General features: G+C 39.4%; 1 protein-coding gene and 1 long non-coding RNA gene across 4 annotated transcripts in view; one reads left to right on the forward strand and one right to left on the reverse strand.

The window, feature by feature from the left end:
- The window catches only part of LOC125015170, a 37,951-nt gene extending 18,922 nt beyond the window's left edge, over positions 1 to 19,029 (reverse strand). For all 3 annotated transcript variants that reach the window (XR_007113561.1, XR_007113559.1, XR_007113560.1), the window contains exons 1-3: positions 18,943 to 19,029; positions 16,998 to 17,061; positions 16,741 to 16,819 (exon numbers count right to left, since the gene is read on the reverse strand). This is a non-coding gene — a long non-coding RNA (uncharacterized LOC125015170). The remainder of the gene's footprint in view (positions 1 to 16,740; positions 16,820 to 16,997; positions 17,062 to 18,942) is intronic.
- Positions 19,030 to 21,518: 2,489 nt separating this feature from the next.
- On the forward strand, positions 21,519 to 25,214 carry lysmd4 (LysM, putative peptidoglycan-binding, domain containing 4). Its single transcript, XM_047596541.1, has 3 exons — positions 21,519 to 21,655; positions 23,395 to 23,660; positions 23,744 to 25,214. Exons 2-3 carry the CDS (start codon positions 23,403 to 23,405, stop codon positions 24,245 to 24,247), a joined length of 762 nt encoding a protein of 253 aa, XP_047452497.1. The 5' UTR covers positions 21,519 to 21,655; positions 23,395 to 23,402; the 3' UTR covers positions 24,248 to 25,214.
- Positions 25,215 to 25,544: the final 330 nt, after the last annotated feature.

Genomic DNA, 25,544 nt, shown 5'->3' on the forward strand with positions numbered 1-25,544 from the left:
ACCGTCAACGTCGACAGGAGCCTCGGCCGAACAAAGAAATAATTGGACTGGTGCCACATAATTCAGGTTCATATTTTCACAAGTGGGGGGACCTCATTATAAATCAGGTCAGCCACTGATACAAGACCATAAATCAAAGAAAGACACAGCTCGAACAATTAGATAATTACTAGACCACCGTGTCAACGCCGGCGAGATGTTTGCCGCTAAGAGTGAGCGGAACGTAACGAACCCACTTTGGGTATGAAATGAGACGGCGAAGGAAAGATTAACATTTAAAATCAAAAGGATATCAAGGGACGTGATAAACTGCCGGCCTTGCTCTGAAAGATGGTATGTTAATTGACCCTTTGCAAGCAAATGCTTTTGTGGGAATAAATAAGAAACACAGGAGCACAAATAAAAAGTGAAAGAAATTCCTGGCCATTGCTAAAGTGTTATGTAAATGTTTCACCTTCGGTCAGATGCGACATATTTCATCCTTGGATCAAACCAAAAAGTGATGCTGGAAAGTGTCTCCTCACCGCATGATTGCGTGGACTTTCACTGACCCCTAGTGTTACTTAAATGTTCAGTCGCACTGCTTGAACTACAGTTATTCTAATTATGGTCCTTGATTACCCCTAGGCAGAGAAACTGCCTGAAATCCTGAGGCAGGGGTCCAATTGACCCCAATTGAAGGTGTCACTTCACAGGATTGCCAACTTGGAGATGCCCGTGCAGCCCAGGACGAGCGGATGTTAATTCGATGCACCTCCCCGGCTTCATCGTGCGATATTCGAGCAGCCCTTCCACTATAGCATGCGCCCTTCTGCGCGTTCGGGCGGGCGGGGAGCCGACTGTACGGCGATCGTGTCAAACCAGAGTGCAAGGAAGCTCCAACAGCAGTCAAAAATTGAGGTCACAGCACAAGAGCGAACCAACTGGAACAGATTGTTGTGGAACCTCCAGGCTTTCGCAGACACGTGTTGATCGCGGCACAGCGTGTCCTCGCTTTTACCTTCCTACCCTTCTTTGATACTCCCCTGACAGCAGCTTATGGACGGAGAGAACGCCCTGGCCTTTTTTTTTTTACTTTACAAAAGGTTCCGGTCACAACATGTTCACTAACGTGAAAAGCATCCTAATAACGAATTTAAAATTTTTAAAAGGTTGGTGGCTTTTTGTTTTTTACTTAAAAAAAAAAAGAAAAGAAAAGCATCAGGTGGAAATCAGATTGAGTCGGTTTAGATGCATTTATACATTCCTATTATATTTCTCTAACTAAAGTAAACTGTGTAATTATGTGTACATCAGCTAGTCAGTTTGAGGCTGCTTGTGCTAGCACTGTGAGATGACAGTTGATTTGGTCCAAGCTTTCTCAACCCAGCTGAACAAAATGTAAATGTCTCATTAGATCATCGTCTCCACAGCACTTTAAATAGATATTAAAGCCGCTCTGCATAAGCCCCATCTGCTCTACTACATGTCCCCATGGAGAAGAGGCAGTGTTTTAAGGCACAATTGATCCTTTAATAATGTCATGACCATTGCATGACCCATAGCAGGGGGTGTGTTTGTGTTCCGGGGGTGTGCGTGGGGCGGGGGTGGCGACTCCACACACACACACACACACACACACACACACACACACACACACACACACTCAGACATCATGTTAACAGAAGCGAAAACAGTGCGTTAAGGTCTGGTGCTGAGTGACGAGCGGCAGACAGGTACGGCATCACGGTTTAAGAGCACAGGGATTCAAAGTGTCGTCCCGCGTTAACGGACCACATTTGGTAACGTTTCTGACATTCTGTCATTATTGTCACTTTACATGAAGGCTGGAACAGCAAAGAGGGAGCACTGACAGCAGATTGACCCCAGCTGCTGTTCATTTGATTGATATCTCAACAGACAATGATCTTTTTCTGCACTGCAGTGGTGGTTACATAGGGAGGCGTTGGGAGGGGGCAAATACAGGAGAAATGTCACACTAGGGAAGTCAGCGAGGCGTAAAGCCCTGCCTGACGAGCGCAGGGTCAGTGGCTCCTCTCTGCCCCCTTTGTGCCCCGGGTAAAATGATCTAAGTGATTCTGGACCTCTGCCACTGATCTGCTGCAGTGCAGGAGTCAACCGCGTAGGCACGGCAGAGCGAGGACTGGCAAAGCATTCGCTGGTAAACCTGCACACGGAGCCTAGAGGACGGGCTCGCTCCTTTTTTAGCGGTTTCCTCGTCATGTTATTTTAATAGCTGGGACATATTCGACTATAACACAAACTACCTCCACACTCACGTCAGAATGTATAGGTTAAAACGAATAGGGATTCCTAAATACATCAACGTTGTGTTGAAAAGCTAATGCAGTTGCTCTACTTCGCACCATTTATAGAAGTCTCCCCGACGCTAGTGGCGTTTCTTTATTTATAGCAAGGGTTGAGCCTCCCAGATGATGAAGAAAGGGGAGAGGTTAAGATTACATTGTTCTGGTAAATTAGTTGAGAGAATGGCTGCGGGGGTAAAAAGCCATATCAGGAGATAAATCCTTCAAAAATGCAGCTCGGTACGTTCGATGTGTTTGGGCTAGCTTTGGCTCGTACGCTGGGTTTGATCGCTGCCGTCAAGTTAAATTAAAACCCACCAACACTGGCTTATTTTTAGGGACACAAACAGAACCAGTCAATTATTTTATGTTGATACTGGCATTTTTCAAGATGTAATACTGGAAGAAAAGGTCTTGTCACAGTTAATAAAGCGCTAAAAGATTTCCTGATCATTTGGAGTTGGTCAATTATTCTTGGGTATGATAAATAAAAAAAGAAAAATAAATAAATTAAAGCGTTAGATCAGTGTGAATGTGTTCAATATGTTTTTCAAATATCTAAAAGGTTTTACGGACATTAAGGATCAGCAGTTAATGTATCCACATCTCCATGTCTGTTAAATAGTCAGTGGGAGCGAGCTTTGTGGCAAGCTCGTCACTGTGCAGGGTAATAAGGTCAATGCAAAAAACAACCCAAGGGCACATTTCCCAGCAAATGTGCAGAAACACACACACACACACACACACAAAGACACACACACACACACAACTCCACTGTCCCGGCCTTATGTTGCAGAATCTAAACCAATCGAGTCAATTGCCAGAAAACATGACATGACCTTTCAGATTCACTGAGCATCAACCGTGAGTGGGACTGGCGTGCTTTCCGTTTCAGCGCACCCTCTGCCCCTCCCGCCCACTCCGTCACCCCCAGGGCCCTAAACCCTCCACAAATAATTACTCTCGGTGGAGTCTGTACTCCATAAGACAGAGCCAAAAAAACTTGACTCTGATCTTGACCCATGCTTAGGGTACTCTCACCATTAAATCATCCCTCACAGGGGTTTCACCATTTGAACAATTCAGTCACCATAAATTGAAGGTGAGGAAGGTCAAGTTCATGTTTAGACAAGTTCTGTTCAAAATATATGTCGTGGAGTTACACACCTTTCACGGGAAAAACAAACCACTCCTTTTTGTCAAGATAATAATCTAGTACTGCCATTAAACTAAATTTTCAAATGACAATACGTGATGACGCATAGATACAGAAACACACAGTAAATCAAAAAGGTAAAATCCAAGAATATGTTGATGTATCTTAACTTGTGCACATCTGAAGAAGTTAAAGGGAAGTAGTGTTTCCATACAGTGATGACTTCAGGCACTGAGGCAATGTAGAGCAGCCTCTGAATGAATGAAGCACTTACGTAATGCCACCGCCTCCTAAAAGTGGAAGACACAGTTGTAGCCTACACAAAGCTGGATTTCTTTCACTGATACTAACATCACTCAAAAATAACATCCACAAACTTATTCAATGTGAATGTTTCTAAACTATTTTTTTAATAATAACATAACATTGACTGATATATCTTTGTATAAGCTCTAGCAACTCCAAAAAAAGCTAAAAATTGTGTAATCACTTTCACCAACTCTGCTCCATTTAATAGCACGGCTATTGGCTGTAGAGGTGGTGGGAAGCCTGCGATCCCCAAAGGAACATGTGAGAGAAAAGTTGTTCCACTCTGATGTCACCCTCCAATTTAAATAAAGCCACAACCAAAAAAAGTGCATTCAAAATATATTGTTGCCCACAGCATCGAGCTACATAAACAGAAATCCATTGTCAGGAATGAACATTATTTTTTTAGCATTTCAATTTATTTGTACAAGTGTAAGCCATAACTTATTACAATAGGGCTTGAAAGAGTCACGTAGCGGAGGACAAAAAATGGAAGAGAATAACTTTATGTCACTGAAAAGGCCACGCCCCCTTCTGGGTGAAAACAAAGGAGACGTTCCTGCGTTTTGTATTGTTCTTCAAACTATTTAAAACATGAAACTCTGAGATTATTTCTGCTCCCTTCAAGAGAGAGGGACAAAAAAAGAATAAATGTATGGCTTCAGGCCATAAAACAGGTGGACAAAGATGGACGCCGCGGGACCCTGACGGTTCATATGTATGTGTGCAGCAAACAATCATGATGACATTAGCTAATGTCAGTCATCAGAGTTTTTAAAAATTCAAAATTAATGTTAAAAAGTGATGACAAATGTCACCCACTACCGGGGTGATTCAGTGAAGTCAGAGTAACTGTCCGGCCACTGAGTGGGGTCGTCCACCCTTTTCGGTCGGTAGGCTGTGACATACGGCCACTATTTTTTCCAAGTTTTTCTATGTAACGTCACCGATCATCGCTTGGCAACAACATTATTTATGTGTCTGCCTGACTAACTTTAGCCATTTCACTTGCTTTTCAGGCAACAAATGCTAGCAACACAAAATAAACACTGATTACAGGGGGATGTGTATTTACCACCAGTGTTTCATTTTCACCCAAATGGGGGAGTGGCCTAATTTGCTCTCTAATGGAAAGTCTGTTTACGGTGCGCTGCACTTGTGTTCTGTTGTTGTGATTTTAGCGTGTTAACAATTAATGTTAATGATATAAAATGGTGCAATGAGTCTGAAGGAGGCACTCTTCTCTTGAGTTCAGACAACAACTCGCTCTTTTTGGTGTTACCATGAGCCGAATGTACCAGGACATTCTGCCCTAACCGACGCAATTAACGGTCTGCAGGTTCAGTCTGCTGCACCGTTGCAGATTTGTGAATGGAGTACCAATGTAAACAAACAATCTTTGACCCTGCAATGGTACTTGTGACCCACAATTCATTGCGCGATCACATGGCCTTCAGAGCCCTATATCATTTCAAGAGACTTGTTTATTCATTCATATTTTAATTTGCATATGTGGCACCTGAGAGTACTGCAAGTAATCCCTGAAGTCTGTGTACTTCAACTACAAAATGTTATGCTTCAAACCATTATTAGCACTATGGCAACCTTTACAACTACTTTGCTATCTCATGGCATCACAGCGGGGTTCCTACACATCTCAAACAAAACAAAAAAAATCTAATCTAATTTATGGCATTAGAGTAAATAGTCGTACATCATGTAAATAAATGATGGAATTAATCACTTGTCACCAACTCATTTCCATAATATTAAAGCTAGGTAATGAAGTTCATACAAATAAGTTAAGACCAAACCCAGATAAATTCAGTGCACTTTTTTTTTTTGCAAGTTGCACATGAATAATTATTATTAAAAGAATAGTTATTATTTTCAGATATTCATAATTTTATGTTTTAGAAAACTGAACAGTGTTTTCCATACACTAGCTTTCATTTTCCATACTTTTCCACACCTTGAAATTTATAAAATCAAATTCCATACTTGTCCATACTTGCGTACAGTTACACGCCATCACTTGTGAAAACACACAATCGTTTAATCCAGGTAAAGCAATCTTCAGTACAGAGAAAAGTCCAACATTGTAGTTTGTAAAAGTGTACTGTATGTTTTATGTATGTTTCCTTTTAAAAAACACAAAAACAAAAAAAAAGCCATTTAAACTGGTCTTAATGTCATTTTCTGTGGTTTTCAAAGTCTTGCAGACAAAGTCAAAATGTCATGGGTCAAGCAAATAGGTTGAAGCAGTGACTGAACTAATTCCTGGTTTGTGTGCCATTCTGCTTGGCAGCACCTGGTAAAGTCATGGATCACCGAGGATTGTAGAAAATGACACTCATGAGAAAATGACACTCATGAGCAAACTCTAAAAATCATTTCAAACAGTATTTATATAAAGTCCTGTTCTGTCGACATTTTACTGGTTTATAGATTTCCTACATAGATTACATTATAGAGATTCATTTTCAATCTATTAGTTGCCCACATTTTATTGTATCGTCACAATGTAATCAAGGTTTTGAAATCTCCGTGAATACTCTCAGATAAACTGATCGTAACAATAATATTAATCACAATCGTGAATATTCATTATCACTGATGAACACAGCTCTAAACCTCATCGAGTGTATGAGCTACCTTTGGCATAGATAAAATGCATTAATAGTGTGCACACAGCAAGGGTGTAAAGTTCAGATGTCAAGATTTGATTGCTGGTTTCTATTTTGCCTTCGACTGTAACAGGCTTTTCTATTATCCTCCTCTTTTTCCCTAAGTAGATTTAAAGCCCGCTACAATGCGAGGTCAAGCACATTTAACCCTTAACATTTAGCTTATTCCACTGTCACATCTGCATCATCAAATTAATGTCAAGCTACAACACATATTTTGCCTCTGAGAGGGTAAACCTTTGTGAAACACAGCAGGAAGGATCCAACAAGTCTCTTTTCATTTACCTCAAGATGGGGAAGGAAGTTTGATACGAGGCCATAAGCCTTAATACAACAATCTTATTTCATGGAGGATCCTGAACTTTGCCCCTTTTTGTGCCTCAGAAGTTGATTTGAAGTCATGGTTTGTCCTTTTGATACGATGTTGGGTCAGACCAATTTGCCACCTGGTGGGGTGCGGGAAGTAGGGAGGTACATTTTTTAATTGTCAGGTCACTTGGTGCGGGGACAGAAGATCCTTTGGGCACATTGTCTGTCTTTGTGTGAAGGACCAGCCATCTGAAATCCCCCACCTCATTATCGGGGAGGAAAGATTAATTGACCAGTTCACTGACTGACAGCCTCAAGACTAGATCAACTTAGCAAGGGAACTCGCCAATTAAGACTGGACTACAGCACCTTTTCTTTTACCAAGGGTAATCCTTTTTATTATCATTAGTCTCAATAGTCCTGTGAGGAAGATCAAGGCCAAGTTGCCCTTTGTCAAAGGCACAAAAAGGAATACAGGGTTTGACAGCATGATTTAATGTTCGGTGATAGCATGGGTTACTCCAACTACAATAGAGAACTGCTCAGTAAGTTTGCAACAAGAATCCTCTTAGTCAGTTTAATAGCACCAAACAAAAATGGTCCAACTTAAATGTAAATGTAATGTAATTGTGAATTTTATTTTAATTAGTTAAACACAGTGGTCATAAATTGAGTTGTTGTTTGATAAAAATTAGTCCAGTTTATGCGCCTGTAAAGCAATTCAAGGGTATCTAACATAGATTTCCACAGGTTTTATGCTAAAATATATCATAAGAAAATGTTTGTCTAAAAGGTTAACATATGGATAGTAGAAGTTCAACTCAAAATAGATAAATTGGTTGATTGACAGGAGACAGCAATGCTAGAAACCCCATTACAAATGCTGTGTGTGTCCTATATAACAAGCCAATCTGGCAATTGTCTCTGGTTTTCTTAATCCCGGATCCATTTACTCTATGAGCTGCTGTGCTATGTTACCTCATATATTCAAAATGGAATAGTCCTTTCTTTTATAGATTAGCCTTGTAAATCCCTCATCTTATTGCAAAGTGTCTCATGATTTCTTTGTGTCTTTAATCAGAATTGAACTGAATCTACAACATTTTTTTTTTTTTTAATTTTCCATGATAAACGCTTTTTAAGGCAGCATTATAGTCATGAAAAAAAGGGTAATTTTGTTTCCATTATTATCGTCTTCATCATGTTTAGAAAACACAACACACCGGGGCCCAAAATGAGAAGCTGTTGTCAAAAGGTAAAACTAACCGGAGGGAATGGATTTGACATGACAACAGAGGTGTCAGAGATCTTGTGCCAACACCTGTCGGTTCCCAGGGAGTTTGCATCTCTGCTAACAATACTGATTTTGACATATAAGATACAACACACGCACACAGACAAATGCTTTGACACACACACTCTCACTTTGTCTTTTATGCGCACACACTCACACACACACACACACAGACACACACACACACAAATGGTTTGAGGGGGACCGGGGGTGCTGAAAAGATGTCATCATCACTCTCTTCAGGAGGCCATTATAGAAAGGAAGCTAATATACTGTGCACATATTCAGGCATCTTTTCCACCAAGGGCTGCGTTTCCCTTGTGGGTGATCGGTAAAATTGGTTGACATCTTCCTGGCTCCAATTAACCTTCGATTTGACTCTCAATTTTGCCTGTCTTCTTTTATTGTCTTCTAGCATAAGTGGCAAAAGGGACAGCACGGTGGGAAACAGAGGTACCGTCGCCTGGTGTTGACCATTTCCTCTTTTGGCCTAATTGTTCCCTTTCCCTGTGGATGACCACCAAACAGAGAGAAGATGTGCTTCATCAGGGGGTCGTGTCATGCTCGACAAAAGGTTAATACAATACTGCTCTTTACTGTATTGTGTGAAATAGTTTTTAAATGAAAGTTGAGTGCTTCTATGTTTTGTTTCCGGTATTACGAGCACATGAAACTCTACCACAAGTGAAGATTTTTTGTGTTTTCAGGACAGTTTTCTCATAGTACATTACCAGGAATTCTACTTTTTCTTGACCTAAATTGGTTGTGGCACCACAGTCACAGTGATCGCTTGGATTACTGGGATTACAATGTATTTGCAGTACATCACCCCTCCCACACAGAGCTTTATCTATTTTTTACTGTGGTTCATTCAGAGGTCATTGACTGCCAGCGTTGCGCAAGTAAAAACAATCTGACAACATACACGTCCCTTCATCGCCTTCATTCATCGCTTGTGACCTGAGCGGCACAAAATGAATGTACCGAGTTAGAGGGTTACACCGGGATCCTCGACCGTCGAAAACTAACAATGAAATAATTGATTCTTTCTCTGTATCCAAAACCAGAGCTTTTTTTTTTGTCTGTGCCAATATTGACTTCTAAACACCAGCTACTAAACCTTATCCATTACCATCCTCTCACACCGGGTGAAATGTCACTTTATTAAGATCAATATGAGCACTAGGGCTGGGCAACGTGGACCACAACACTTATCTTTGTATTTTTAGTCAAAAGGCAACAGACAATATACATCTCAATAATTTTTTCCATTAATTAATAACTTGATAAAATGGTTCCAACTCAAAGTCACAGCTGTAAACATACACTATATTACCAGACTGTGGTAGATTTATGTGACAAATGGCTAGAAAAACACATTTCTGGCAAATATGAAATAAAAATGCTCTTTAAATAAAAATAAAATAAAGATTATTAATTGCTAATGATGGTATATTTGGGTTGCAGTTCAACACTCATCATAGCGCTGTTGTAAATGGTGATAAACTTTTGTTAGCAACTTTAGCGCAACAGAAACGATATAGATATGAACAATATAGTTTCATCATACATCTAGTTTGAAAATATGTCGATATATCTTAAAACTCTATATGTCATCCAGCCCTAAGGAGAGCTATAAATAATCTGAAAACAGCTCCACAAACACATCTGTCTGAAGAAAAGTTGATGCGAGGCAGAGCCCTGGGTAGTGTTTCTGTCTGTCAGTTATCCAGTTTTCCTTTACCGTTGTGTGTTACGAGTTATTTTGACGACAGTCTCTTCAGGTGTCCTGACATATAGTGACGGCTGGTGTTCGTCCCTTGCAGCCTCTACTTTTGCCTAATTAAGTGTCTTGGATGTTGCGATTATGGCATTTTGACGTAACAGTAAGTAGTACTCCCAAGTGCAAAAAATTTTCACATCAACACTGGAGCCAATATATGTATATGTATACGTGTGTGTGTGTGTGTGTGTGTGTGTGTGTGTGTGTATATATTCAAAATACTACATTATAACAGACTGTGCTTAGAGAAGTAAATACATGCTGCTGTAGGTTTTCATTTACGTTACTTATCAGCAAATTAGCATCTAAACTAAAATCAAAACTAAGCATACACTAACCGAGAGAAAGATGATGTGTTTTTTTTTTATGTTTGTTTGTTTTGTTTTTTTATTTCACTGCCTTGTTTTGTGTTGTGATCTCCTGAGTACCCATCAGATCCATAGCCACCTGCAGGCTTTTCACTTTCTACAGCCGATACACAAGTGTATGAAGAGTGCACTTTCCTATACATTAATCAATATTTCAATGCATCTCATTGTACCCATCTGTGATTTAATGGCGAGAATGTTGTAGCGCTTCAAATAAGGCACAAAACCGCATGCGTGGCCCGAACACAGCTGGCATACATTATTAAAATCCCACGGTCACAAGGAGGCTCACAGTCTATGAAACGACACAGCAAAGGTAGTGATGCTCTTGACTGCAGTTTGAACTCACACTGAGAGTACAAAGCAATTACAAGATAGTCCCTTCTCAGAAGGATAGTCTCTGCTACATAGCCCATTACATAAAGCCTTTTAACTCAGTGTTTCCTTTGGGGTATATGCGTTGGAGGTGTAATAAAAGATAACCTGCGAAGGCATGATTTGAGTACTCTACAATTAATTGTCCACCCAGTTAAAAACATTATGCTTCAAGAGTCTCCTAAGAACTTTGGACGTTTACAAGCTTTTCTTAAAGCTCGGTTAAAATGTACTGAAATGTTCTCCTTGTCCGCTGCAGTGGGGCTGTGCTTCACAGTTTCACTATTGCATTCATCAGCTGGATACAAAAACAGTATAAGTAGGCAGCTAACCTATGTCTAGCACCCAAGATTAAAGGCTGAGACACACCAAGACTGTCAGTCAGCATCTGTAGCACCAGTTTTTCCAGCGTGTTCTCACTATTGGTGCCAGTCTGACCCCTTTTGGCTCCTTTTTAGCATGTTGGGTCAGAGGGGTCCTAGATAAAGCGTTCAGCCCTAGACTCTAAACTACAGACCAAGTGATCAACCTGATTCAGGAGAAGCCAGCTCTGTAGCTATCCCTAGCTTTGTCGCTACAAGCTATTAATAGCTCTTCCGGTTTACCCCTTGATTGACGAACACATACTACAGGCACCTGCTGGTAGTTGCATATTTCCTAGTACGGATTATGTATGTGGCAAGTTGCCGGCTGTGCTCTTTGCAGAACGTTGAGGTGCAAGGTTTTAGTATCACAGCCAAACATCAGACAAACTCACGGTCTTAATTGCCAGTAGTTCTTTGACGTTGGTGTGACTTTAAGTGCAAGGTTGCACGCAGCATACCACCTGAATTAGATTTCATTCATTGTCAAGTTTGGAGACTGTCATAGAGCTTAAGCATCAATACGTGTATGCATTATAAGTACTTGCGTTTACATAAATTGTCTTTGCAAGTATAGGTGTAGAGTATTTGTCTTGTTTGACTGCTGCATATCACACAATCAAAACACCAGACACAGGACTACTGAAACATTAGGAAACTTATATTTACATCATATCTAACAACCAATCTAATCACTAGTGGGACAGTGGCAGTGTAGAGAGGCCAACAGGGCTAAATGAGAAGCCTGACACTCGCATGTCTCATGTGATAATTTATGCATCTTCTCTGGCATCATCAAATGCATGCTTCAACATTTTACTGGATCTACAACCAACGTGCCAAGATCCATGTGATAGTAACTAATACAACGCTTATGTACTCAACCTTAATGGATACTACATCTGACACTGTAACAAAAAAAAAAGATTATTTTAGCAGCAAATAATAAACACTTGATCCTGTAGCTCAAGGTGAGAACAGATTTCTTTGTTTCCACATTTATGAAAGTCCGTCATCGTCAGTATTACACCAACATGTAACTTGTCTGTAAGTGGCATGTATTTTAATTTACTCTTTAGAAATCTGTCCATAGAGTGATAATTCCTGGCTGACACAGCAGTGGGAAACAAGCTCACAAGGTTACAAAAGCTTCTGCCCTTCTTTAACAGAAGTACGAGCCCCAAACACAGATGGCATCAGGATCCAGTACCGTGCCCCAAATGTCCTAGCCCTGGTACGCAGCTAGGGCGAGGTTATACAGAGCCTCAGATCTCATAGGACTGGAATGTTGGCTCAACGTCAATCAAAGTAATGCTAGCTGACACACTGGTGAGGGTGGTGACAGGGCAAGGTTATGTGTCACTATTCACGCTCGTGGTCTGTATGAAGACCAGGGTTGCCAGAGCTCCGTCTCATGTGAGGGGTCACCCTTAGGGTCCGGAATCCAAATTAATAAACCACAGCGCAGTTCCATTGCACCTATCAGCAAATTGCTCCCCTAGTCCCCTGGATGAAGACCTTTGTTGCTTGAGTAGGCACCCAGAGGGGCATATATTTATTGGCACACCATTATAAAATGCAAGGATGCCTTCCTCTTCAGCTGCCATGATTGCACTTAATCAGTCGTCACAGAGCCATGGTTAACCATATATTTAGCTGTGATTATTAATTGAGAATTGCATTATTGCCTGGTTTATAAATGTAATGATTTACTTTCGTATCTCCATCACGCTCTGTCCAACAAACAGTTGAAAACATTGAAACGTAGAAAAGCAACAAATCTTCCCATTTACAAAAGTGGAATCAACCATCTGCCATCTCTGTTTCACTGTTTGTTTAATCAACAATCAGAATAGATTTGATTAAGGACTATGGAGTTTATTAAGATTTATTAAAACAAATGAACATGCACATTCAGTCTGAAGTTTTAGCAGTTTTCTCCTGTTAAACTAGAACGACTTCATTGTGGCTGCATACCTTCGCCAACCAGTCAAGTTGCAGTATACTTTGTCCGGACACATAATAAATTGTACGTAGTGAAGACTTTTGAAGGAATTTTGTAGAAGTTTTCCTGCAGCGCATCGTGATGCCTCGGTGAAACTAACCTTTGGCACTTTATCCTCATCTTTCCTCGTGATTAGCATTTGACACGTTGAATACAGTTAACTTGACCTTTGGCCAACAAATTATGACTTAATACTGAAATTCAAGAAATGCTTTAGCCACATTTTAAGAACTTCTTGCACAGCGGTTCTCAGATATGAATCACATTAACGATCTCTAAAAGTCCTGATGCGTCAAGAATGGGATGGACACGGGGGCACAGTTATCCTGACCTGTGACCTTTGACTATGAAAATCATACAGTTCATTGTTGAGTTCAAGAGAACATTTTTGCCAAATTTGAAGAAATTCTCTCAAGGTGTTCCTCAGATATTAAAAGAAAAAAAAAATCAAAAACATGTCCTTGACCACTCAGTCAGTCAGCATCCACATATAAACTGAACATTAAGTCTTTGCAGAAGACTAACAACAGCAAACTTGAACACAAAGTTGTTAAAGCAGGTCTTCCAGGAAACAAACCCATCACCATTATTATGTTACAACATGAGTTCAAGCCATGCTGAGATGATGTGTTGGTTTGAATGTTCTTCCGCTGGTGATGGATTGTTGAATTAGACCCCTCTGAGTTGTGAATCACGTTCACCTGGCCGGCTGACATTTAATCAATAAACATCTGAACTGTAGCCATGACCCCGAGCCATAAGGATTCAATTTGGTTTCCCCCACACCAACTGCAGCAGGACCCCCCGCGGACGTCCCAGACAAACATCCAGTTACCCGCGGTTCCAGCAGATGTAAGCAAAAGTAGCATGCTAATCCAATGTTTTGATGGGGTGTAATCAGGCTTGTGTCAACATTTCAATAACAATTATACTCGTTTAAAACTGTTGACATGAATAAATTGTCTTGAAACTGGCTTGATCTGAAATTTTAGAGCGAAACATTATAGCATTAAATCAAAATTTCTTTTAATCACAAATACAGTTATAGTATGAACAAATGAATAGTGATTGAAAAGTGGGGACGCGTTGTAATATTTGAAGCCAGTTTTCTGCATAAATACAGTAACATCAAATTATATTTGACAAGCAATGGCTCAGTCTGTTGCCTTTACAAATATTTGTAAAGAAGAATCTCTAAAAATAGCTGATTTAAAAAAAAAAAGGAGGAAATAACATAACTTTAAACACAAAATCCTGTGAGGGGATATAATGTGGCTGTACAGCAATGAGTTCATAGACGTGCCATACATGAATCTTTCACCTCAATAAATATTTAATCTTTATCCTGAATCTTTTAAAGCAAAGCCCTTTGTGGCGTTCTGTGGGCAACATGTGCAGTGTACCTGGTTTTAGCCCCACTTCCCCCCCCCTCACCATCTTTCCATCCCCTCTCTCTCTCTTTCTCTCTCTGTGAGTTGGACAAGCTGCTCAGTGGCCCTGAAATATAGCACATCATGCCGCTCCGTTGATCATAGTTCAGCGTTACACTCTGAATCTGAATGCAATGTAAATGATATGATGATTCCCTCTAAGGCAACATTAACTTTACCATCGCTCAGCTTTTTCAAGTGCAAAGGTTGACTTCATGAGACAATGAAGTCGACGACGAGGTTTTACCGTAATGCAGGGGTTGAGCACACAGAAAAAAAAAAAAATGAAAAAAAAACAACAAAAACAATTGCTCAGTCAGCACGTCATGCTTAAAGAGAGACAACAACACAGGCACATGAGATCAATTACCATTGAATGATTCTTTTAATTAAGAGCCTGGTTCTAGTTACTTAACACTAAATCGGATTTGCTTTTAAGCCGTCTATGCTGTCGAGTTAGAGTCAACCGGAGGTCAGTCGTGGTTTCCAGCTGAGTGGGTATGCATATGTGGAAAGAAACACTAGAATATGCATGAGTGCTATTAACTTCATGTTTAACCAGTCTTGCTCGTAGCTTTGCCTTGTATCAAATATGACTTAAAAAAAATAATGTAAATACGCATTATTTCATAGTCATCAAGAACACGGCGAGAATATTATTTCTGAAAGCAACGAACAAGCTGTATCCTTGACAAAGCTAGAAAGATTAGTTTAGATGTTTTTTTTTATGCTTGAAAAACAGTTGTATTCAAGTATTTTTTTTTTCCTTCTTGAATCTTGAACAATTCACTCTGCTCAATGGTTTCTTGTCTCAGAAAATATTTCCTTGCTCAAATTTCAGCTCACAGAAATGTTATGGGTTATTATTTTTCTATAAAGCAGCACAGGATGCTAATATATCCATTAATGTTTCACTGTGGGTATTACCTATACCACACCAGATACACTCAGTCAATCCTTTCATTCAGTCATTCAATACTTTTACTTCAATTAACAGGTGCTTGTCTGCCTCAGCTGAGGTTATTTTATTGAATTCTTTTTCAAGGATACATTCATAGGACATGATGCATATGTCCATGATTAAGTCAAAGTACCCGCAGCAGTTACTACTATCTATGAAACATATACTGCTTGTTGTTATGTCTGTGAATCAACTTGTAAATCCGCTCCAATCTCACCCACGTCTGAAACAATTGTGGATGTAGCCGGCAAACAACATCCAGTCTGTTCCCAGTCTAAATCCCAACAACAAAGCTTGTGTGTGTAAGCAGAGCCACTCCAGGTGGCACCAACATAGAACACGATTTAGCATTTAGCGTCAGTTTCTCAGCCACGTCCACAACGCTGTACGTTGTCGGTCCAAACTGTGCTTCAATTGACAGTACACTCCAAAGCAGCTGTGTGCTGCATGCTTTGACATCCCTCTCGCATTGGAAAACTGTAAACCTTTATTGTTTCTTTCAGTTGCTACACAAATCGTGGGGAGCGATTTGAAAGCAACAGATCGCTGAGCATTGCGTCATGTTCTCTTTGGGATCAAGAATTTAGCAAAAGCATCTTCCGTCCCGGAAGCTGTGTTGGATATACGAACAGCAACAATGAGATAAGAGATCTACTGCATTTCAAACTAAGATACCGAGACCGAGATACCGAGAATTCTCTACAGATACAAATTTAACAGTGTATTTGGTCATTTTTGAAGGGTCTCACATTCAGTTCCAAATATTCAGAAATTCAGTTCTAAGTATCAAAGTGCTTAATCAACAGAAAGTTACACTACATATATGGAATTGTACCATCCCAGCCCACCCAGACCCAAAACCGAATGTTTTTTTTTATATATATCGGCATAAGCAGTGATTTTGTTCCTAAGCTAACAAGCTACAAGACAGAAAAACATCAAGAAAGAGCTAAACAATCGCTGGTTGCCAAGAAGCAAATATATCCTTTTAGAACCTGATTTGAATAAATTAAAAAAATAACTGTTGTGGGCAAATGTGTTTTCATGTTAACTTTTGTGCTTCAGTGCATGATAAACTCAGCTAGCTTTTTCAACCCTTTACATCCGTTTGATTCTCTCCTGCATTTTAACAGCCAGATGAACAATCTGTGAGGTATTTCGAGCTGAAACTTGAAACAAACACTCTGGGGATGTGTGAGATTCACATTGACACGAAAAAAAAAAAAAAAGAGGTATGGGACCTTTAAACATCACTTTCAGTGTACAGCCCCTTCAGTGTCCCTGTCAAGAGCAACAACTATAAGTGCTTGGAAAGGCGCAATTGAAGTGCTGCACTGACTGGTTTAGAAACAAATTAAATTAGACAAGTGTAAAATAATCCACAGTAACACTTACCACTGTAATGACGTGACGTCCATGGGGTGACAATACAAGTTATGTTCTCCCTTTCACTTCCTCCGTCTGAAACTGATCCCTGTTTTGACAACAAGTGCGTCATAGTTCAGAACACGTTGTGAAACGTTCATCTTCCTCAACCACATTCAACAAAACAAGACAAACACTGCAGAGGATATGTGTTTGACATATTACAGTACATTATAATATTTACAGCAGTTTGACAAACTAAATAACATTATAGCCTTAATTCCCACCTGTTCAGCCTTCTTTTCCCACTTGGCTTGGATTTCTCTTCCGCATTACTTCTTTGAGATGCTCCTGTGTTGATCACACGTGAGTATCAATATCAGTGACAATAAACCATAAGTAGGGTTAGGTTGTTTTAAATAAATTAAATTTAAAAAATTCTATTCAAATGCATCTTCATCTGACAGTGATTCATAAAATCCCACATGTTGAACTGTAACAACTAGAGACTTAACTCTTCAGCCATATGGCCACATGAGAGTCTAATTAACAGATCGCTAAACGCTGTGGCTGGGTGTGACAAAAAAAAAAAAAAAACAACAAAAAAACTTCCCATTTGGCAGTGCATCACCTGATTGTCCCAAACAACATTCGTCCATCATGTTTCCCTGCAAAGTTTACAGCTGTAATTCAGTGAAAATATCTTTCATATTGGCACTGCAAATAAAACATCCTACTCCAAATCTACTTTAATGCATGTACTACACTTGAATGCAGGTATATCAAAGTCATTTTAGTTCAAGGGTCACATACAGCAATAAACCAATTTGATCCCAAGCAGCCAGACCAGTAACATAACAGCATAATAATGATAACTCCAAATTTTTAGTTTTAGTGCAAATAAGCAAATTAGGAGAATGTTAACATTTGATAAACTATCCTTTTAGTAATAATGGGTGTTGTGCTTCGTCCACTTCTCTTACTAAAACAAATTAGGGCTAGTAGTTATAATCACTGAAACATTGCCTTATTCTACAAGCTACAGGCCAGATTAAACTCTCTGGTTTCACCTGTACTTTAATGTTTTTTGTTTGTTTTTATGATTGAAACTATTGTTCCATAGTCTCAGTTTAGTTCATCTCTGTTAGCACAAACCATGCTGTGATTTTTCACAAACCTCAGTGTGCTCTATGCAGGAAATTAACCAGCACTCACATTAAACTGAATGAGTGTACACTGGCATTGGTATGGAGCATGACGTAGTCACTTGAACCTTTAGGCTTGGAAATGCCGATCCACATGATATGGAGAAGAAAGCTGTGACACCACTGTACACAATAAACACTGGAGCAAACTACAGATCACGTTACATGGCACTATGAGGGGCAGCTTGTGTGGGTTATATTTACTCCAAGTAAAGTCGTATAACCTTCAATCACTGAAATTTATAACTAAATTTAACCTATGCATGGTGGGGTTAAGTATTCAATTGTCTTTCACAATCTTGACAGAGCAAGTGCTTTAAAGACATTTTGCTGGTGTAAAAGTCCATTAGGACAAATGGCAGAAATTAAGGAAACAATGCTAGCCAAGTTTATGGGACAAGGAACCATATATGGTCACTTCAGCGTACATTTTACTGTGCTTCTCAGTGAGGTTTGGGAACATGTGTTTTTCATTCAGCCAATCAGAGAAGTTGAAGGAAACATTCTCAGGTCTGATAAGGGTCCAACTGGTCTGCTAGGTCCACCTCTGCATGAATGCTCAGCATAACTGTTTTATTAGGTACCATGAAGAAGAAGTGGCCTAATGTTGTCTAATGTGATAATGTGTATGTTGACAAGTGCCTGAATCCGTACTTATGTTCGAATGGTCTAAATGTTTACAATTGTTTACCACTTAAGGCCAAGGGATCATATATGGTAACTTCACTGACATGGTTTTGCTACATGAAAACTAAAGTAAGTAAACCAGTAAAGTAAAACAGTCTTCTAACGTCCCAAGAAAACAAATTGAGAAAAGAAATTGAGGATTTTCAAGTATTTCAATAAGGGTCCTATAAAGGATTAAGCTGGTTTTGAGTCGCTTTGTTTTTGGTTTTAACTTAAATTTGTGAACGCGGGGTTTAAATCAACTTCAACTACCGCGTTTAAGAAACGTTTTTAATAGCTGTGGTTGAAAAATTCGTAGTTTGATGTCATGTTAGCATTGGCTAAACCATAATTTGCTCACCGCTGTCTTCTTCGGTACTGCACAGAGAACTCCATGTTCACCAACCTGTCCTGTGCGCCAGGTGTTTTCAAGTTAGCCAAGCGGCTAAAAGGCTAATTAAGCTTAGCCCGCGTCTCGCCTCAAATCTCGCGATATTTCCCATGTTTGCAAGAGGTCAACGTCAACCATTAGCCTACACCATTCAAGGGAGTTATTGTTAATATTTGTCCTTTACGAAGTGATGAAACCACTAATTATTCGTATTAAACGTATTATTTTATAACTTATATAATGATATAGATCGGTAAAACACATGAATATTCAGCTTGTACTATTTGGTTTGTTGGAAAATTAAAAAATAACCCTGACAAAATGTATAATCAACCTTCTCATAATTATAGCCAAATTTCATATTAACTGTTCCAAATTTGCTAATCAATGACCAAATATTAGGCATTTTTTTAAAGCCATGTTGATGTCCTATTTAAAAAAAACTGACAAAAGTTTAAACCCCAAAGTGACCAAATGTTTTTGGTTATTTGTTGTATTTTTGTTTTATTTCTGTTGTTTTGTAAGTGCATTTTATCCTTACCATTTTTGCATTGTTGTACTTTTTCTGTATATATTTTGTCAATGAAAAAAAAAACATTCAAAGGAATACTTCCTTTTTTACAATTTTGTTTGTTTATAAAATAAATATTTAATTGTTATGTTTTTCATTTACTACATTTCTTAACCGTATGCTAAACAGTTCCAATCAATTTTATTGAATTGAATCATTTTTAAACCATTTAAGTCTAATCACCTCTTTGGGTCATCATTGAATGTAGAGGAACATGCAGCTTCTGGCATGTCTGACAAAGATAATCATACACAAGTTTCAAGATGGATTAAACCAAAATGCAACTTCTGATAATTCAGTACTCCTGGAAGAGTGTTGTTGTGTGTAGTTATGCAACAAAATGTTCAAATATATAACAAATTAATCAGTCTATCATTTTTGAGCTGATTTCATGTGTTGAAAATCTTGCTCAAAATATTTTCACAATAAATGTTTATATTTGTTTTAATTTTTAGTCTGTGGTGATAGCTATGTCTATGAACGAAAACAACAGTGTAGTGCAAGATGTGCTTTGAGTACTGCAGAATCATATCATGTTACCACTGTTTGAGTTAGCGCTGTAACTAATTAAATTATTTGTATTGATTGATTGATCTTTCTGGTACTTGTTGATGTAAGATGCAGGACAAACCACAGGCTTAGAGTCACTTTATTGAACAAGGTATTCTACCCACTGAGCAATTACCCATGGCTGTATTATTTTTCAGATAAACTACCAAGCTGAATAACAATTAGCTAATAATGACTGAACAGGTTGAAAATAATGTTTTGCTTCACACCAGACAATAAAACCTTCAGCATCAATGAACGGCTCAGGTGGCAAGAGATGTGAAAGACCAATAGCACCATCTAGTGGCTAGATAAGGTGCCACTACTCCTCTGACTCCTGGACCTCTTTGGTCCTTTTCCTTGAGGACAGAGGAAACAATATTCAGTTTCTTGCACCCCTTCAAGCCCAAGGCGGTATGCTGCTGCTCTCCTCAACCTCGCTTGTCTCGTGGGAAACTTGCAGATGGTTGGAGAAACAGATGAAAACTGCTCTTTGCTCCACTCACATTGATGAGATGTGATGAGGACTTTCTACCAACAGATGTCAGAAGGAAAGGAACAAGTTAACCAACCACGCAAGGTTTCACAAAATTACTTCGAAGTCTCTTATTGTATTTTTTTTTTTTTTTTTTTTTAATCCATCATTGACAAAGATAAGAAACTAAATTCCGGTGCTACCGTTTGAAATATATGATACAAAGTATTGTGTAGGGAAAATGGAGTACTGTGGCGCATCCTATGTACAGAAATGTTCCTTTTGTGCAAGATAATTTGATGGAAAATAAAACAAATACAAATCTACAAATTTAGTTCAACCTTATATTTGTGATGCACTGCATAAGGTCACCTTTAAATTACTTTCATCAATTTATATTTAGTGCTCATTCATTGATGTTCGCTATTCATTGAGGTATCTGAAAGTTCAGTAGCAGTCTCCTCACCCCACTGTAAAACACACACAACCTCTTTAGCTGCTTACTAAGGAATAAGTAAATAAATGTTGACAAGATATTATATTAAATATTCTTGTGTAGCATTAAAATGTTTTTCAGACCACAAACCACTTACATAATTTTGAGTCGGGATTCATGTCAGAAGAGTAGTACAGATATGTACCCTTTTGTTGGGCCCACAATCTATGCAACATTGGTCAAAATTAGAATTTAAAATAAGTCTTTTATCAGTGAAAATATTGATGACGGTTAAATAATGGCAACACTATAAAATATAATAATATGCACTGCCAACATGTAACAATTAATTAAGATACAGACAGGAAAACGAATGTACATTTTTTGTTTCTTAGAAGTAACCAGTATTTGTTTTTGTTGTATAGTGTAGCGTCACAGTCCTGAGCTGTGGGTGGCGCTGTTTGACGCTTTCTATACGCACACATCTTTTAAAGTACGACGAAGAAGAAGGGCTAGCCAGTAGCTTTTAGCTGCTGTCGTCCATGTTCATTCATATCCTGCTGTATAATGCTGCTAACGAGTCGAGCTGGGGAGGAGGACTGAGTTGGGAAAGCGGAGGCTTTTATTACTGTGGCCAAAGCTTTTACACAAGGTAACAACGCGGACACGTTAAAGTCTGAATTTATAAATAGCAGCTAAAGTGTGTTTCGTGTCGTTAATCCGCCCGGCCTCAAGGGGAAATGTGACTTTAAACCGTTGGCTCACTTGGTGCCGATAGTAGAGAAGACGTGCTCCAGTTAGCTCAGGTTAGTGGTGCCTTCAAGCGCTCCTCGTTGGCTCCGTCTTCAGACAACCTGACTTGTAAACACGACTTTCCGCATGTAAAGGGGGCAGTCTTCTTTATATACAGATATGTCTCAAGCGGATGAAACTTAGGGTTAAATTTAACACTTTAACATTTAACCCAGAACTGTTTAAAGTTCTTAGTTTTCAGCCTAAACTAAATGCATTCTCAAATACTTAACATTATCCAGTGCAGTGTTTAATTTTGCTAGTAGCTGGGGTGATTTACTACCATTCAGAGTCTAGACTAGACAGTTTCAAAGGGAGATATGTCCCCAAATTAATTTTGGTTCGGTAAAACACACAAATGGCAGCACATATGGACGCCAACTACTGGGAAAACTGAATTTTCTCCATGCACAAGAATTGAATACATTCCTACAATTTTTTTTATATATTTTGAAGTAGCCCATGGTTCCTGTGTCCGCATACAACCATAAATATGATCACAAACTCATAAAAGGGTAATGAATTTTGTTTTACTTTTGTTCTTTTTAAGTGGCATTGCATGGGTAGTCATTAAATGGCACAACTTTGGGGAACTATTGATTTATTGCTAAAATAGTTTATGTGCTAGTATGTTTGCTGAGTTACATAAAATTCAAATTCATATTTTTTTATCAAGAATTAATTATATTTATACAATATATGTTGATTTGATTGTAAATCAAATGAGGTATGAGGACTGTACTCTTCTTTAATATGTACTAGGAGTCTGCCTCACTCATTGTCCATGTGAATGATTAACTTGTCGTTACTGGGTGAAATATAATAGGCAGCAAGTTGAACACTTTGTCCTCAACATTAACAAACATTAAAAGCAGGAATAACTGGACAAGTGGAAGGGGTTGTGGAAGGGCAAAGTTATGATGGCTAGATAACTGGGTCGGAGCATCTCCAGAACTTCCGGTCTGGTGGGGTGTTCCCAGTCTGTTGAGGTCAGTACCTATCAAACGTAGCCCAGGGAAGGTAAAGCAGCGGTGACAACAGGGTCATGGGTGGCCAAGGTTTATTGATGCATGTGGGAACTGTAGGCTGCTCACCGTGGTCCAATCCAACAGATAAGATACTGTAGCTGAAAAAAAATGCTGGTTTTAGATAGAAAGGTGTCAGCATATATACTGCATCACAGCTTGGTATGGGGATCAGTCAGGCTGCTCATCCTGACCCCTGTCCACTGTTGAAAGTGCCTACTATGGGGACTATAAGCATTTGATGAAAGTGGTCTGGTCTGATAGATTGTGGACTCTCTAATATTGCGTGGATGGCCAGCTGCATTGATTGCCTTGAGAAAATATGGTACTTGGATCCTGTTGCCATGGCGGCGTCCTTGGTCTACACAATTGTTCATCTGGTGGTACATATCAAAGCAAAATCCATAAACATCCCAGACACCCAGATTTCCCAGAGGAACATGGCATTGTAATGAGATCGTCAATGGTATTTTCTTCACCAGTGGGCAGTGGTTATAATGTGGCTGATCGGTGGGTTATCCTCTGGATTCTAAATGTAACTTAACTCTCTTGTGTCTCTGTGGGGCGTTTACAGGCTTCATCATGTGGAGAGGGGAGCAAGGTCCACGGGCCTTCCAGGCCCCGGTGGATGTTCACGCCAGCGCGGACGGTCAGGTGTACATGTTCAGGAGGAGGCCCAACGAATACGCTGCATCCTCAGACGATGAAGAGCTCAACGTCGTGGAGATGAAGCCGTGGAGCCTCCAGGATCATATGTTGGACAGGAATGTGGAGCTGCTGGAGCGGGAGGTGTTAGACGGTGATAATCTGAACAAGCTGGCGCTGCAGTATGGCTGCAAGGTAAAGATGTGTCACAGTTACTACAGTTTGTGTGAAGCGTGTCTTAATTGAGCGTTCGTTTAACTTCCTATTTCCACTGACAGGTGGCAGATATAAAGCGAGTGAACAACCTGATGCAGGAACAAGATCTGTTTGCGCTGAAATCTGTTAAAATACCGGTTCAGAAACACAGCTTTCTAACTGAGACTGCGTCGGAGCCCCAAAAGGAAGTGCCACATTCATACTCGGCCCCAGAGAAGCCCCAGGACAGAGCCAGAGCCCAGCCACATCTGCAGGAGGTGACGGACTTTCTAATGGAGGTGGATAATGATATTGACAAACTGATTCAGACCACAGCTGATCAAGACGAGGAATTCTTGGATGACCCTGAGAAACCGCAGCGGTTTGGTTTCAGGGGACAGCGGCTGACCGGTCAAGGAGCAGACTGGGGAATCCAGTGGTGGAACGCTGTAGTCGCCATGCTCCTGATAGGGGTCGTCCTCCCGCTCTTTTACGTCATTTACTTCAAAACAAAAGATAACGGAGTAGTTTCACCAACAGGTGGAATCGATGCTTTACAATCTTCAAACGCCTCGACCACGAGATGACCCGAGCACCTTCAAGAGCCAGGATAGCGTCTGAGAAATTCTGCTTTAAGACAGTAAATGACGATCACGGTGAAGCCAAACTAACATTTTAACCAAGTGCAATAACACCACGTCACTTACTAGCCTCTGTGGAATGTGCCTTTCACGATACGATGACTGTGATTTTTGACTCGGGTATTTTAGTGGCCGTATACTGTTCTGATTGTGATCACAATTTAGAACACAAACATTTAGGGAAAGACACTTATCTGAATATTACCCCCCAAGTATCCCTAATCAGTTTATGGGTTTATATTTCCTCAGGTACCTCAATGAATTCAAGGTAGTCAGCAGGTTTACCCTGAACTTCTCACATGACGCACCTGGATCATTAATTACGTATGCACTTATCTGAAGAGAAAAACAAAAGAGAAAAGTTTTATTATATCACCAGTTGCCTGTATTCATCACCTCAGCATTTAGAAATGTGTCCCACTACGGTAGCAAATGAGGTTGAACTCTATTGACATGTGTTTGAGACTTACTTACTTGTGTGCTTTAGTTTTGACCTAACGTTTATGTCCATGTTCATCGTTTAATCACGGCCGTACACTTCGTGCCTTTTTTGTTTTTTTTTTTTCCTGGAACCTTCGGCTCCAAAAGTGTGAATTTGTTTACAGCAAACATGCGGTGCAATATACTTTATTTTAATTGCACCTGTAAGCTCCCCGACAGCTTGTGCCTTAACATTGTATTTGAACACTTGTGAACAGGTGACGAACTGTGGACGCCTTGTGTACTTTTTTCATGTCCGAAATATATTAACTTAATACAACTGGAAGAAAAAAAAATATATATATATTTTGACATATTTTCAGGTCAATGTGTGAACCATTTTTTCATGGAAAATTGACAAATGTGTGGCATGTTCCAGCTTGAAAGCGAGCCTTAAAGTGTGACAGCCTCTATAAAGTGTTATATATGATGATGTGTTGATGTGTCCGTGTCATGTGTTGGGACTGATGTTTTCTCCTCAAAATTATACACATACAGGTACAAAACAAGTTGCCCAGTACTGACAGCAAATAAACAGTAGAATATTTATATTTAAATTCATTATTCATTGTGTATTAAGAAAAAAAAAGTTTGACATTGAAATTTAATAATTTTGATAAAGTGCAGTACCTCCTCAGACCAAAAGATGACAGTGTGCATGAGAATTTATCAGAGGTGGTCAGTCTTATTATGCAGAGTAAAACTCCGTGATTGAGGTTTTTCTGAACTCCATTAATATAAACAGACACAGTTCTTTACATTA

Source organism: Mugil cephalus, chromosome 10 (assembly GCF_022458985.1).
Source record: "Mugil cephalus isolate CIBA_MC_2020 chromosome 10, CIBA_Mcephalus_1.1, whole genome shotgun sequence".
NCBI lineage: Eukaryota > Metazoa > Chordata > Actinopteri > Mugiliformes > Mugilidae > Mugil > Mugil cephalus.

Coding starts and splice junctions, on each gene's coding strand:
- lysmd4 (XM_047596541.1), top strand. CDS start 23,403: ATGTGGAGAGGGGAGCAAGGTCCACGGGCCTTCCAGGCCCCGGTGGAT. Junction 23,661..23,743: donor CGCTGCAGTATGGCTGCAAG/GTAAAGATGTGT, acceptor TTCCACTGACAG/GTGGCAGATATAAAGCGAGT.